This window comes from Biomphalaria glabrata, chromosome 12 (genome assembly GCF_947242115.1).
Source record: "Biomphalaria glabrata chromosome 12, xgBioGlab47.1, whole genome shotgun sequence".
Taxonomy (NCBI): domain Eukaryota; kingdom Metazoa; phylum Mollusca; class Gastropoda; family Planorbidae; genus Biomphalaria; species Biomphalaria glabrata.
Window position 1 is genome coordinate 13630753 of NC_074722.1, and position 12386 is coordinate 13643138.

General features: G+C 35.5%; 1 protein-coding gene across 1 annotated transcript; it reads left to right on the top strand.

Annotated features, from left to right (window-relative positions):
- Window positions 1–349: 349 nt before the first annotated feature.
- LOC129922181 (interleukin-17F-like) lies at window positions 350–4599 on the top strand. The gene is made up of 3 exons (XM_056007169.1): window positions 350–537; window positions 1448–1585; window positions 3616–4599. Exons 1-3 carry the CDS (start codon window positions 438–440, stop codon window positions 3786–3788), a joined length of 411 nt encoding a protein of 136 aa, XP_055863144.1. The 5' UTR covers window positions 350–437; the 3' UTR covers window positions 3789–4599.
- Window positions 4600–12386: the final 7787 nt, after the last annotated feature.

The following is a 12386-nucleotide window of genomic DNA, read 5'->3' on the forward strand; positions in this document are numbered from 1 at the left end:
TCTGAACTTTTAATTTTAAAATCAGCTTGAAATATAATGAACTGCTGTAGTTGATATAGCATGTTATTCATTGATTTGATGTTTGTTCTATATTTAATAGCGGTAAGATATTGAAATTATTTTTTTTTGTAAATAATTAATAAATAAAAGTTAATAATTTATTGTAGCTCCTAGATGTGGCTATTAAAAAATAATTCAATAAATAATTTAATTTTATATAATTACAAAAATTAAAGAAAAAAACTTCGACAGCAAGAAGTGAATGACTAATTTTATGGAATAAATTAATTCTTAGACTAAGCATCAGTTCGACAATAAAGACACATATCAAACGAAACAAATAGACAAAATATGTGTGTACATGTCGTGTTTTCTTTGTCATCTAGAGTTTGGCCGTCAAGACATTAAGTCGAAAGTTTCCTAAAAATGTCTGGAACATGGAGGAAACATTTTTTATCCCTCAAGAACTTCGTTATCTGTACAAAGACTTGACCATCACTGACAGATCGTCTGATGTCTACACTGACTGGATTAAAGGTAGGACCAGGTGCTCTTATAGTTTTTATTAGAACAAAGTATATTACGTTATTGTGAAATTTAAAAAAATTCAGACCTATTTTTATAAAGCTTATGTCAACTCACTCTGTCTGTCTGTATGTATGTCTTTTTGTCTGTCTGGCCTAAAGTTTGTACGTTTTATTTCTCGGATCAAGCTGAAATTTTGCACAATTATTTCTTTTACCAGACAACACAAGAATCAATACAAAAAAAAAATAAAAAAATAACCAGATACTTAATTAAGCATTGGTTAAAATTACTTTGTTTGGTATTTCAAAAAGTGAAAGAAATAGTACTTGACTAAAGCGGTGGTATGAACTGAATTAGTCCCCTTTATATTAGGCTGTTGTCTCAAGGCTTAGTGAACACAAACATGAAATAGAAACAATAGATAACTATACAATCTTCCATGTTCATAGACTCTTCGCTAGCAGAGTGGTTACCGCGTTAGCTTGAGAAGCCTGAGAGGCTTTAGCTCACAAGTTCGAATTCAGGACGTTCCCTTTTTTAAAAAAGTGAGCACCCAAATACCCCGTTCTTTCTCCCCCTTTCCAACCGGTCCAGACAAGTTATAGGATCATAGCGTATTGAAAGCTAAAAGCATGACATTGCGCTAAGCGAAAACAATAGGTTAAAAAAATATTTCTAATTGCACAGTTATTATTGTTAGTCTAGATTTAATACAAATCTAATTACATGCCTGATCCAAACTAATTGATACACTTAATATATGCTTTGTTTTTTTGTTGTTTTTTTCGCTTGTTATGTTTGATATTTGTTTTAGCAATGAATGTGCAAGTTGAATAGAGGAATTGTAAAAAAAAATCTATTTACTCATAAAATGTTCAGTTGGTTGTTGTTCAAATTTTATTTTGCTTATTTTTTTTAGAATCCGAAGTCCATACCAATAGTGGCTTGCTTTCGACGTGTCCCTGGAAATATAGAATGGTTTGGAATCCAGACAGAATACCCAGTAGTCACGTCGAGGCAGTGTGTCTGACTGCTCAGTGTCTCAAAGGAAAGACAGGTTAGCTATTTGTTTCCACAGGTTAAGGTTGAATGCGTTTATTTAGACAAAACTTTCCGGTTGGGGTAGCAACGCATTATAACGGCGTTTAGTGGTCGAATGCACACAATATCTTTTCTTTTGAGCTAGATTAATTCTTAATCTCAAAAATATATATCTTTTTGTAAATGGATTTGAACCCAGAAACTTCGTCTCGAAATCTGACAACAGCACGTTTATGTGTTGTATATTTTTTTGCATCAAGAATTTAATTAGGATTAGATAAGTGAACGGCTTGCCAGGTCGAGTGGTGTGCGCTTTCGACTCGTCCGATGGCCGCTATTTCTAACCCTGACCCTCGCCTACATCGACGTAATACGTCCTGTTTTGGTCTAAGATGTAATAATCTTCATTTCTGAAGCAACGACTAAAAGTTGAAAACAAAAGAACAAGTTGTGGCTATAAACCACACATCTCTGAATGTAACAAATTGTGGCATTAAACCACACATCTCTGAATGTAACAAGTTGTGGCAATAAACCACACATCTCTGAATGTAACAAGTTGTGTCAATAAACCACACATCTCTGAATGTAACAAGTTGTGGCAATAAACCACACATCTCTGACTGTAACAAGTTGTGGCAATAAACCACACATCTCTGAATGTAACAAGTTGTGGCAATAAACCACACATCTCTGACTGTAACAAGTTGTGGCATTAAACCACACATCTCTGAATGTAACAAGTTGTGGCAATAAACCACACATCTCTGACTGTAACAAGTTGTGATATTAAACCACACATCTCTAACTGTAACAAGTTGTGATATTAAACCACACATCTCTGACATGTGGTCATATTTATTTTGGTTAAACTTACATTCAATTTTAATACTTCATGTCCCTGTTTGGTCTTCCGTTACATTCCTTTGTTTCGTTCATATGTCCGTCTTATCTCCTATAGCCTTCTAAAAAATCTCCAAAAATATTGGGATTATTTCGAAATATTCTGTTGTCAGACAATTTGATAGGTGTAAAATAATATTTGTATTACAATATTACCTTGGGCTAACTTGACGTGCTCTTTTGTGACCTACGCACAATTTTAGTCTGATTAATAACCCACCTTTTCGATCTATTTAAGTCTACAAACATTATTTTTGGGTCTTTCTGTGTCTTATGGTTTGCTTGGTACTGTGGGCTTTATATCCCATAAATATACAGTAGATATCTTTTAAACTATCAAATATCAGAGAGACAATAGTTATTTTATTGGCCTACTCCAGTCGTAAGATGACTATGGTTCATTTATTGGAGGACTAGATGTGAGCCTGGGCATCGGCTATGGTCTGTAAGTTGAGGCCTTCAAAACGGTTACAACCCTCCCCCCCCTCCAAGTAGCTATTGAAGCCATAGTAAATGGTAATGGCCACTACTGTTTGGAGTCAGCAGCGTTACAGAATCTGCCAAAGCAAAGTGTGATGCAAACTGCATTTGGGTTTGGACCCAAAGCAGCACAGGTTTGATTTCAGCTTTCTTTCATAGTCCTTCTGTTAGAGCAGTGTTTCTCAAACTGTGTTCCACGTAACCCAAGTCTTCCACGAGATCTGAGTAAGTGTTCCACGAACGAATCGAATAATTAACTAGTAGGCCACCGAGTGAATTAATCTCTCTAAAAATAAGCAAAGTGTTCTGCTAAATACTTAGAATGTGCGAAGTGTTCCGTTAAGGAAAATGTTTGGGAAACACTGCATTAGAGAGTAGCCAACCAGGCAACCAGGGTTTACTAGCGAGCCCCTCCAGCATGAAACTTTCTAATTTTGGTGCCAGTTTTTTTCCCCTGTCCTTTTAACGTTAATAGTTCCACTGTACCATAGATCTGAACCACACGTGAAGGCGAGGTGTTGGACTGGTTTCTAGAGTCAATTTAGGCGCATGTCGTTTGAAACATTTTTTTAGGTAGTGGTGTGCCTATATCTCTTTTTTACAAATTAGTTAATCCAATTAAGTATTATAGGCCCTGTGTCTATGAATACACTTTGATTTCAGATGTGTACCAAGATTCTTATCATGTCGACTCAGATTGCTCGAAAATCGAGTATGCCAGATGGGTCAAGGTCAAAACCAGAACGGCAGACGGGAGAGACAAGTTTCGAAAGCGAATTCTGATGGTCAACGTTGGATGCACATGCAAACCAGAGAATGTCATAAAGTTGAACTAGTTACTGTCAAATACTTCCATCAAAGAAAATAGAGCAAGTTTATGTTCACAAATGTCGTAAACGTGAATGACTTGCAGACCTCTCTCTCTCTCTCTCTCTGTGTGTGTGTGTGCGCGCGCGTGTGCCTGCGTGTTTGTGGGACAATTCACTTTTACTAATGTTGTAAATTTGAATGGCTTACTCTCGAGCATTCCGAATGTCGAAAATCTAACATAGATGTAAATCTATAACTGACACTAATGACATTTGATCTAAGCTACCTACGTGTTTATTATTAGATTAATTTGAATAAGTATATTTTGCTAAATAATTTTAAATATTCACATATTATTATTTTAATATTGAAGCGGCCAACTTTTCGATTATAAATAATTTGTGCCAGTGGCATCACAAGGGTGTGCGAGGGGTGTAGGCCGCACCCGGTGAGTGACACCAACTCTATAGAAACACCACTGATTCGTACCAATTATCTAATCCTTTTTTTTTCTTTGATATTAATTTGAATCTAGTCGCAAGTCACATTAAAGAATGAAGTGTGCATTTAGTTATTGTAGAAACTTCAGAGGAGTTTCTGTATTTTCTTTTCAACTTTAACATTTCTGTATGTCCTATACATCATATACTTCTGTATGCTGCATATACCATTGACTTCTGTATGTCGTATATACCATTAATATCTGTATGCTGCATATACCATTGATTTCTGTATTTCGTACATACCATTAATTTCTGTATGCTGCATATACCATTAATTTCTGTATGTCGCACATACCATTAATTTCTGTATGCTGCATATACCATTGGTTTCTGTTTGCTGCATATACCATTGGTTTCTGTATGCTGCATATACCATTGGTTTCTGTATGCTGCATATACCATTGGTTTCTGTATCCTGCATATACCATTAATTTCTGTATGCTGCATATACCATTGGTTTCTGTATGCTGCATATACCATTAATTTCTGTATGCTGCATATACCATTGGTTTCTGTATGCTGCATATACCATTAATTTCTGTATGCTGCATATACCATTGGTTTCTGTATGCTGCATATAACCTTGGTTTCTGTATGCTGCATATGCTATTGCTGCATATATGCTGCATATACTATTGGTTTCTGTATGCTGCATATACCATTGGTTTCTGTATGCTGCATATACCATTGGTTTCTGTTTGATGCATATACCATTGGTTTCTGTTTGATGCATATACCATTGGTTTCTGTATGCTGCATATACCATTGGTTTCTGTATGCTGCATATACCATTGGTTTCTGTATGCTGCATATACCATTAATTTCTGTATGCTGCATATACCATTGGTTTCTGTATGCTGCATATAACCTTGAATTTTGTATGCTGCATATAACCTTGGTTTCTGTATGCTGCATATACCATTAATTTCTGTATGCTGCATATACCATTGGTTTCTGTATGCTGCATATAACCTTGGTTTCTGTATGCTGCATATACCATTGGTTTCTGTTTGATGCATATACCATTGGTTTCTGTATGCTGCATATACCATTGGTTTCTGTATGCTGCATATACCATTGGTTTCTGTATGCTGCATATACCATTGGTTTCTGTATGCTGCATATACCATTAATTTCTGTATGCTGCATATACCATTGGTTTCTGTATGCTGCATATAACCTTGGTTTCTATATGCTGCATATAACCTTGGTTTCTGTATGCTGCATATACTATTGGTTTCTGTATGCTGCATATACCATTGGTTTCTGTATGCTGCATATACCATTGATTTCTGTATGCTGCATATACTATTGGTTTCTGTATGCTGCATATACCATTGGTTTCTGTATGCTGCATATACTATTGGTTTCTGTATGCTGCATATACCATTGGTTTCTGTATGCTGCATATACCATTGGTTTCTGTATGCTGCATATACTATTGGTTTCTGTATGCTGCATATACCATTGATTTCTGTATGCTGCATATACCATTGATTTCTGTAATTTAAACAAAAATGTTCAAGGGCAGACTTCTCTTCTAATTGCTCTTGTCAGTTTTAGATGAATGTGATCCTAGGTCATCCCCCCTCCTGCCATAGACATCTAGTCTTATCCTAAAGATATGTCATCCTAAAGACATCTCATCCTGCCATAGACATCTAGTCACATCCTAAAGACATCCCATCATAAAGTGATATCCGTCTGAAATGATACAAAGGACAAAAGTACTTAAAGATATTTTATCTCCTGCACAATGCGAAGTTTTGTCTAGCCACCATTAACTATAATGAGAGTCAAGATTGGATGTCATTTCACTGTTTTTAATTAGACATTTAAACAAATGAGATGTATTCCTTTTTTTTTTAATTTCGTGATAATTAGTCAATTTCTATTTTAACAATTTCCTTACCACTGTCTTATTTATTTAAGCGCAGTACGAAACACAACATAGTATTCATGAAATAAACGTCATGTATTGGTATTACACTGGACATAGTACTCATTATATGAGATTCTTTATATGTATATAAATCAAAATTGTATTTAAGTGATTCCATGTATATACGTATATGTGCATTTATTGCTTCATTATTAAATAGAAGATTTATGTATTATTCTATGTTGTTAAAATCGATACCAGAAATCTGCATTTACTTGATGTATATAAAGAGTTACATATACAATATTATACTTGCATTTGTCTGTATTAATATGTGCACAGCCATGAAATGTTTTTATATGAAAAAAAAAGTTGCATTTATTATTTTTTATTGTATCATTGTAATTGATATGTTTTCGTTATCCTTGTAGTAACTGTATATTTTATATTATAATATTTAAATTAGTTTTAGTTATGTATTAATTTGTTTTCTTTTAATGCACCACTTGCTCTTATAGTAATTCATATCTTGGAAAGATGATTTCTTCATTGTATTAACCTTGTTTGCTATAGAAAATTGTTATATTAAACTATATTGATATTGAGAATTAACTATTGTTATTTTACTTACTCAATTTATTTAGAAGTTTGAAAGTTGTTGTTTTTTTTTTTTTGGTTTGTTTGTTTTTGTTTTGAAAGGATCTTAGATTTAGACTTAAAGAAAAAAATAGCTTAATGAATAAACGAAATAGTATAATTGGTTAGCATTGGTTAATGGGCAGTTGCGTAGCTAGGGGGGGGGGAATTTGAAAATCTCCCAGGGACCCCACTTAAGGGGTTCCCCAAATGAGTGTTTTTATATTAAATATTACGCAAAATGCCCCAAAGAGATCAAGCTCCAGGGTCCCCAAATGATGGCCAATTCCTAGCTACGCCCCTGTTAATTGCTTAAGATACATAAGCCTAACCCTGAAAAAGTTGAAAGATCGTAGCAGCAGATTATTATTATCATAAGAGTAGGTTTGATGACAGTGTAACATGGTCAACTCATGGCAGTACATGTAACATGGTCAACTCATGGCAGTGTTACATGGTCAACTCATGGCAGTGTAACATGGTCAACTATGAAAAGTTGTTGCAGACTCGCAGAAGGCTAGAAAGACGTCATATCATACACATATTATATATACCGGAGACGCATAAAGACCCTCTGCAACACTCCCCATCTTGCGGAAACTCTCTCCGGTAAACAGAAAAGGATAACATACACTAAATAAAATAGAAAGTTGGTCTTATTGTGATTGTGGGCTCAGAGTGTTACTGTGACAACTGCTCATCATCGGCACGAGGCACAGACTTTTTTGTCCAAAAAAACATTTCATAGTAATAATATATTACCTAACTAAAATATCTACGGTAGACAGCTATACATACGCTACAAAAAAATCACTATTTAACCTCGATTTTTATAAAACAATATACTGTTGTTTTTTTTCGTGCTAAAGGGGGCGCTGATGCTCTGTAGTGTTCTTCAATTCACGTAACTGTAAACGAATAAAGTTTGGAACTTTAACTCTTTCTCTCCTATTTGACGACACCATCGTTGATTTGACCCATTAAATTTATTTTTGTCTTTTTATAAACATTAATTTGTGATATATAACAAGAGCAAGCATTCCCCTTCAATTCTATACCAAGTAAAATATTTTCAGATAACACAAAGTTCTAGAAATTTAACCCTAACAGGGAAGTGAACTAGAAGTGAACGAAATTAATAATTCCGTCGGATCATGGAAAATAATTACGGAAAGAGTTAATTTGATTCTATTTCCACCATCTTTCACCGAGAATAAATGTTGAAAGTCTTTAAGTAGGGTATGTAGATGTTGCTTTTAACAACATTATAACACATTCAAAATCTGTTGACGCCCTTCTGCATGTCGCAGTCTCTGAGTATGACACCCAGGGCACGATGCTCCTCCTTGCCCCTTCTCACTACGCCTCTGATATTCATTGTCCTGATGTTAAAGTCTTTATGTCAAAAAGTACTAATGAATTGTCTCCCATCATTATAAGTCTGCTTTCTAAATACTCAGGCCCGCCGTAAGATGTAGACAAACAGAACTCTTGTCTGGGCCCCAACAGAGGAAGGGTGTCTTCACGCTTTTTTTTTTCTTGTATACAGATTCTTGGCCTGTGTGGGGGTGCGGTGAGGGGCCCATGCAAATATTTATGGTTCCGACCCCAAAAATCGTATATATTTTAAATCCTATTTTATGTCGTGTTAATAAGCATTCGAAACTCTTAGCAGGTGAGACTATTTCATTTTGCAGTATCAAATTTGAAATAAAAGGTGCCCTAAAACAGAGTTACTGAGAGTTGTGACTTCTAGATCTAACTGTGATTCACTGTTGACAAAAAAACAAATATAAAAAGCAGGAAAAGATGTGCAAATATTTTTACCTCTTAATGCTTTCAACGTATAAAAAGATCTTTTCGTAAACGGGTATTTTTTAAAATTAATATATAGTAGAGTCACTATTGCGGAGCAGGCATGTTTGCGGAACAGCTCGTCGAAATTAGTTAAAATCTACTTTATTTTGAAATTTTCTGCTAAATTACTGTAACGGTACTGCGCATGGTCCATTTCTCTACATTTCCAATATAGGGGTTTTCCTTTCACAGCAGAAAATTAATTTTGACTTCAGGTTAAAGTTGACAGGTGTGGAATCGTCCATTATTTTTCACGTACCAGGAGAACCGCATAGGCCATGGCTTAAGGCTTTTTAAAAATGATAATGACACATCATCTGCATGATACACATATTTTTCGGTTTATAAATGGATGAGGAAAAATTTTATTTCATAGCTATCTACCAGGAATTCAATTTAAAAAATAAATAGGTGTTTATCCTGTTTTTACCTTTTTAAAGATAGTCACAATTGTGGAACACTTTTTTTTATATAGATGTTATTTATTTGACCGGCGCATTTACTATCATTTAGCTTAATATTTACATTACATATTGTTTAGATATCGGAATTTAAATATGAGTTTGTATTAGTAGGCCCTATACATAAATTTAAAAACATTTAGAGAATAATATTACATATAATATATAATTTATGATTACCATACGTCCAGCCAAAAGAAGACAAATCATAATACCATATATATATTGTTACGAATCTCACTATCCAGGCTCACTGCAAACTGCACCATACACCACCAACTTAAAGAACTTGACAACTCTGGGCTTGAAAATAACGTAATAGTTTTATGTCAGTAAATAACAGCCAATACTGTACAATTGGCAGCAAGTAACACAAGACTGTACAAATATCTCCGCCGTATCAACTCTTGCACTGGTCTCTCTGTCTCGTCTCGGACTTGTACTGAGCCGTTGTAACGAACTGTAGATCGGGAAGTTGTGACTCACTGGTCTCTGATACCTTCGCTCTTTATATAGGGTCCCTGCTGGCCTTCTCGAACTGGACAGAACGCCGCTCGACGTTTCTAGGTGGTCAGATGACTACAACTCTCGTGACGCTCCTGAGCTCTGTTCACGTCGGCGATCCTTCCCGAACTGTCCTGTTGACACTCGACTCGGCTGACAGTCGTAACTCCACTGGCGGATCCAGGGGGGGGGGCGGTAGGGGCGGACGAATTTTAGTATAGAATTCATACAATTTGTATACGAATTTATTACTTATGTTAGTAATATATACTAATTATTTATATTTCAACCTATTTTTAGATTATTTCACCCCCCCTCTAGTATGTTGGCCGATTTGGTGGGGTCGGGAGGGGGCGATGGTATCAATCCCGCCCCCCCCCATACACTTTCGAGTGGGGGGGGGGCGGTCCAATTTATTTCTAGAAATCACAGCTTGCTAACAGAAACAATTAAATATATATATGGTTAAAACTTGTTATTAATATTTTAACCGATCTTTATATTATGTTGTTCCCTGTTTGCCGATTGGGGGAGGGGGGCGAATACCTCTACTGCCTAAACCCTTTGAGTGGGGGGGGCGGTCCTACTTTTATGGAGAAATCATAGTTTGTGTACAAAATTAATTCAATTAATATATAAATTTTATATTATGTCAATCCCCTTCTGGTATCTTGGCCGATTCGGTGGAGTTGGGGGGAGAGTGATTGCATGTACTGCCCTCCCACTCTAGCCCTCTGAGTGGGGGGGGCGGTCCTATTTTTATGGAGAATCATAGTTTGTGAACAAAATTAGTTGAGTCACCCCACCCCTATTCTTTAATGCCAAATGCAATCTTAAGCAGAAATTATAAAAGGAGCGAGGATTAATCGTTTTCACTCTACCGCCCCTCTCATTTCCAGACATAGTTTATGTAATTTCACATGAATTTATCATAATTATTTTAAGAAAGTTAGAATTCAAACGAAATTTTTAGTATAAGAGTCATGATTGAGAAGTTCTAAACCCAAATAATTCTAAATATAGTCGCCTTTTCCCAACCTTTACTCAATCTGAAATTTTTCTAGTTAAATAAATTTGGGACTATAACTCACAATTTATACTTCAATTTTATTGAATATTATTTATCGAATAATTCTTTTTTCGGCGGCGATCCTCAAAGCCAAATCTAAATATGTGGGGTATCTTATCTTCTCAAGGAACAAATCGGTTTTATTTGCAATGTATTAAGGGTCTATAAATTCATATTAGAATATTTTTCAAGTACAACATTATTTGAATGGTCCTTTTTTAATAGTATGAAAAATTAGCTTTAGGTCAGAAGAATGCGTTTCTTCTATGAAGTATGCAAGAAAAGGATTTTGGCGTCGGAACCCACTGATGAATAATGAGCTGTAGTTGTCAGGAGAATGCGTTTCTGCAGTGAAGAAAACGCTTTTGCCGAACTCCATTGATAAATAATGAGCTGTAGATGTCAGGAAAATGGGTTTCTGCATTGAAGAATGCAAGAAAACGCTTTTTCTTTTTATGAACGATGAGCTGTATATGTCAGGAGAATGCGTTTCTGCATTGAAGAATGCAAGAAAACGCTTTTGGCGTCGGGGCTTCGTCCCGAATTCTTTTTATGAGCAATGAGCTGTATATGTCAGGAGAATGCGTTTCTGCATTGAAGAATGCAAGAAAACGCTTTTGGCGTCGGGGCTTCGCCCCGAATTCTTTTTATGAATAATGAGCTCTATACGTCAGGAGAATGCGTTTCTGCAGTGAAGATTGCAAAAAAAAAAAAACGCTTTTGGCGTTGGGGCTTTGCCCCGAAACCCACTATGGAACCTTATAGCGCTGCCCCAGTTGTTTTGTTTTTCGCCGAAGGTTGAGAAATGCTGCGCTTTTTTTTCTCATATATATATATATATATATATATATATATATATATATATATATATATATATATATATATATATATATATATATATATATATATATATATATGCTTCACGTTTATGCATAGGGTTAGGGTTTACTGGGCGTTAGGGTTAGGGTTTGGAAAAAAATCGCCCCCCCCCCACTCCAAAGTTCTGGATCCGCCAGTGCGTAACTCGTCACGGTTGACCGCTCGTCTAGCGCTGGCCTGGGGCGATTTGCGTCGGCTGACTACACACACACCACTACCCCCATCTGTGCCACCACCAGGTTTATAACAATATAATATTAATATAACAAAAAAGAATAAAAGAATAGTGGGAAAAAAAGCCTTGTAAGGAAAATCAGGGTAGTGTGACGTCAAAAACAATTAAAGAAGAGGTAGAGAATTTAAAAGTGACAATGTGTTGTCTTAAGCTTTAATAAAATAAAATTAATGTAAAGGATAAGGAGTTCAAGTATTAGAGTAATAAAATATATGCTTTATATAGGCTTTGTTCCGACATTTTTACTGTGTTCCGCAATAGTGACTTCTTTAAAAATCCTGTTCAGTAATTGTGACTACCCATATCTCAGTCGAATTGAATGTAAAATTTAAATATCTGTTGAAAAACTAAACAAAGCGTCTATTTTTATCGGAAAATGGATGGGCAATGCCTAAATGCTTTTAGTTTTTCCATAGGTCTAACCATTACGGAGCCAAAAATTGAAAACTAAAAGTGGCTGCAAACTGTTCCGCAATAGTGACTCTACTCTATTATAGATCTAAATGAAGATGTCCCTTTTTGTGTTGGCGATTATTGGTGCTATGTTCGGAAGATCCTTAATTTCCTTAATAGAGATTTCTTCCTAGCCTCCCTTTGT

What these genes read in the sequence shown, in the direction of transcription:
- LOC129922181 (XM_056007169.1), top strand. Translation starts at nt 438, where the DNA reads ATGGAGGAAACATTTTTTATCCCTCAAGAACTTCGTTATCTGTACAAA. An exon ending in CTACACTGACTGGATTAAAG is followed by an intron (nt 538 to 1,447) that starts GTAGGACCAGGT and finishes TATTTTTTTTAG; the next exon opens with AATCCGAAGTCCATACCAAT. An exon ending in GTGTCTCAAAGGAAAGACAG is followed by an intron (nt 1,586 to 3,615) that starts GTTAGCTATTTG and finishes CTTTGATTTCAG; the next exon opens with ATGTGTACCAAGATTCTTAT.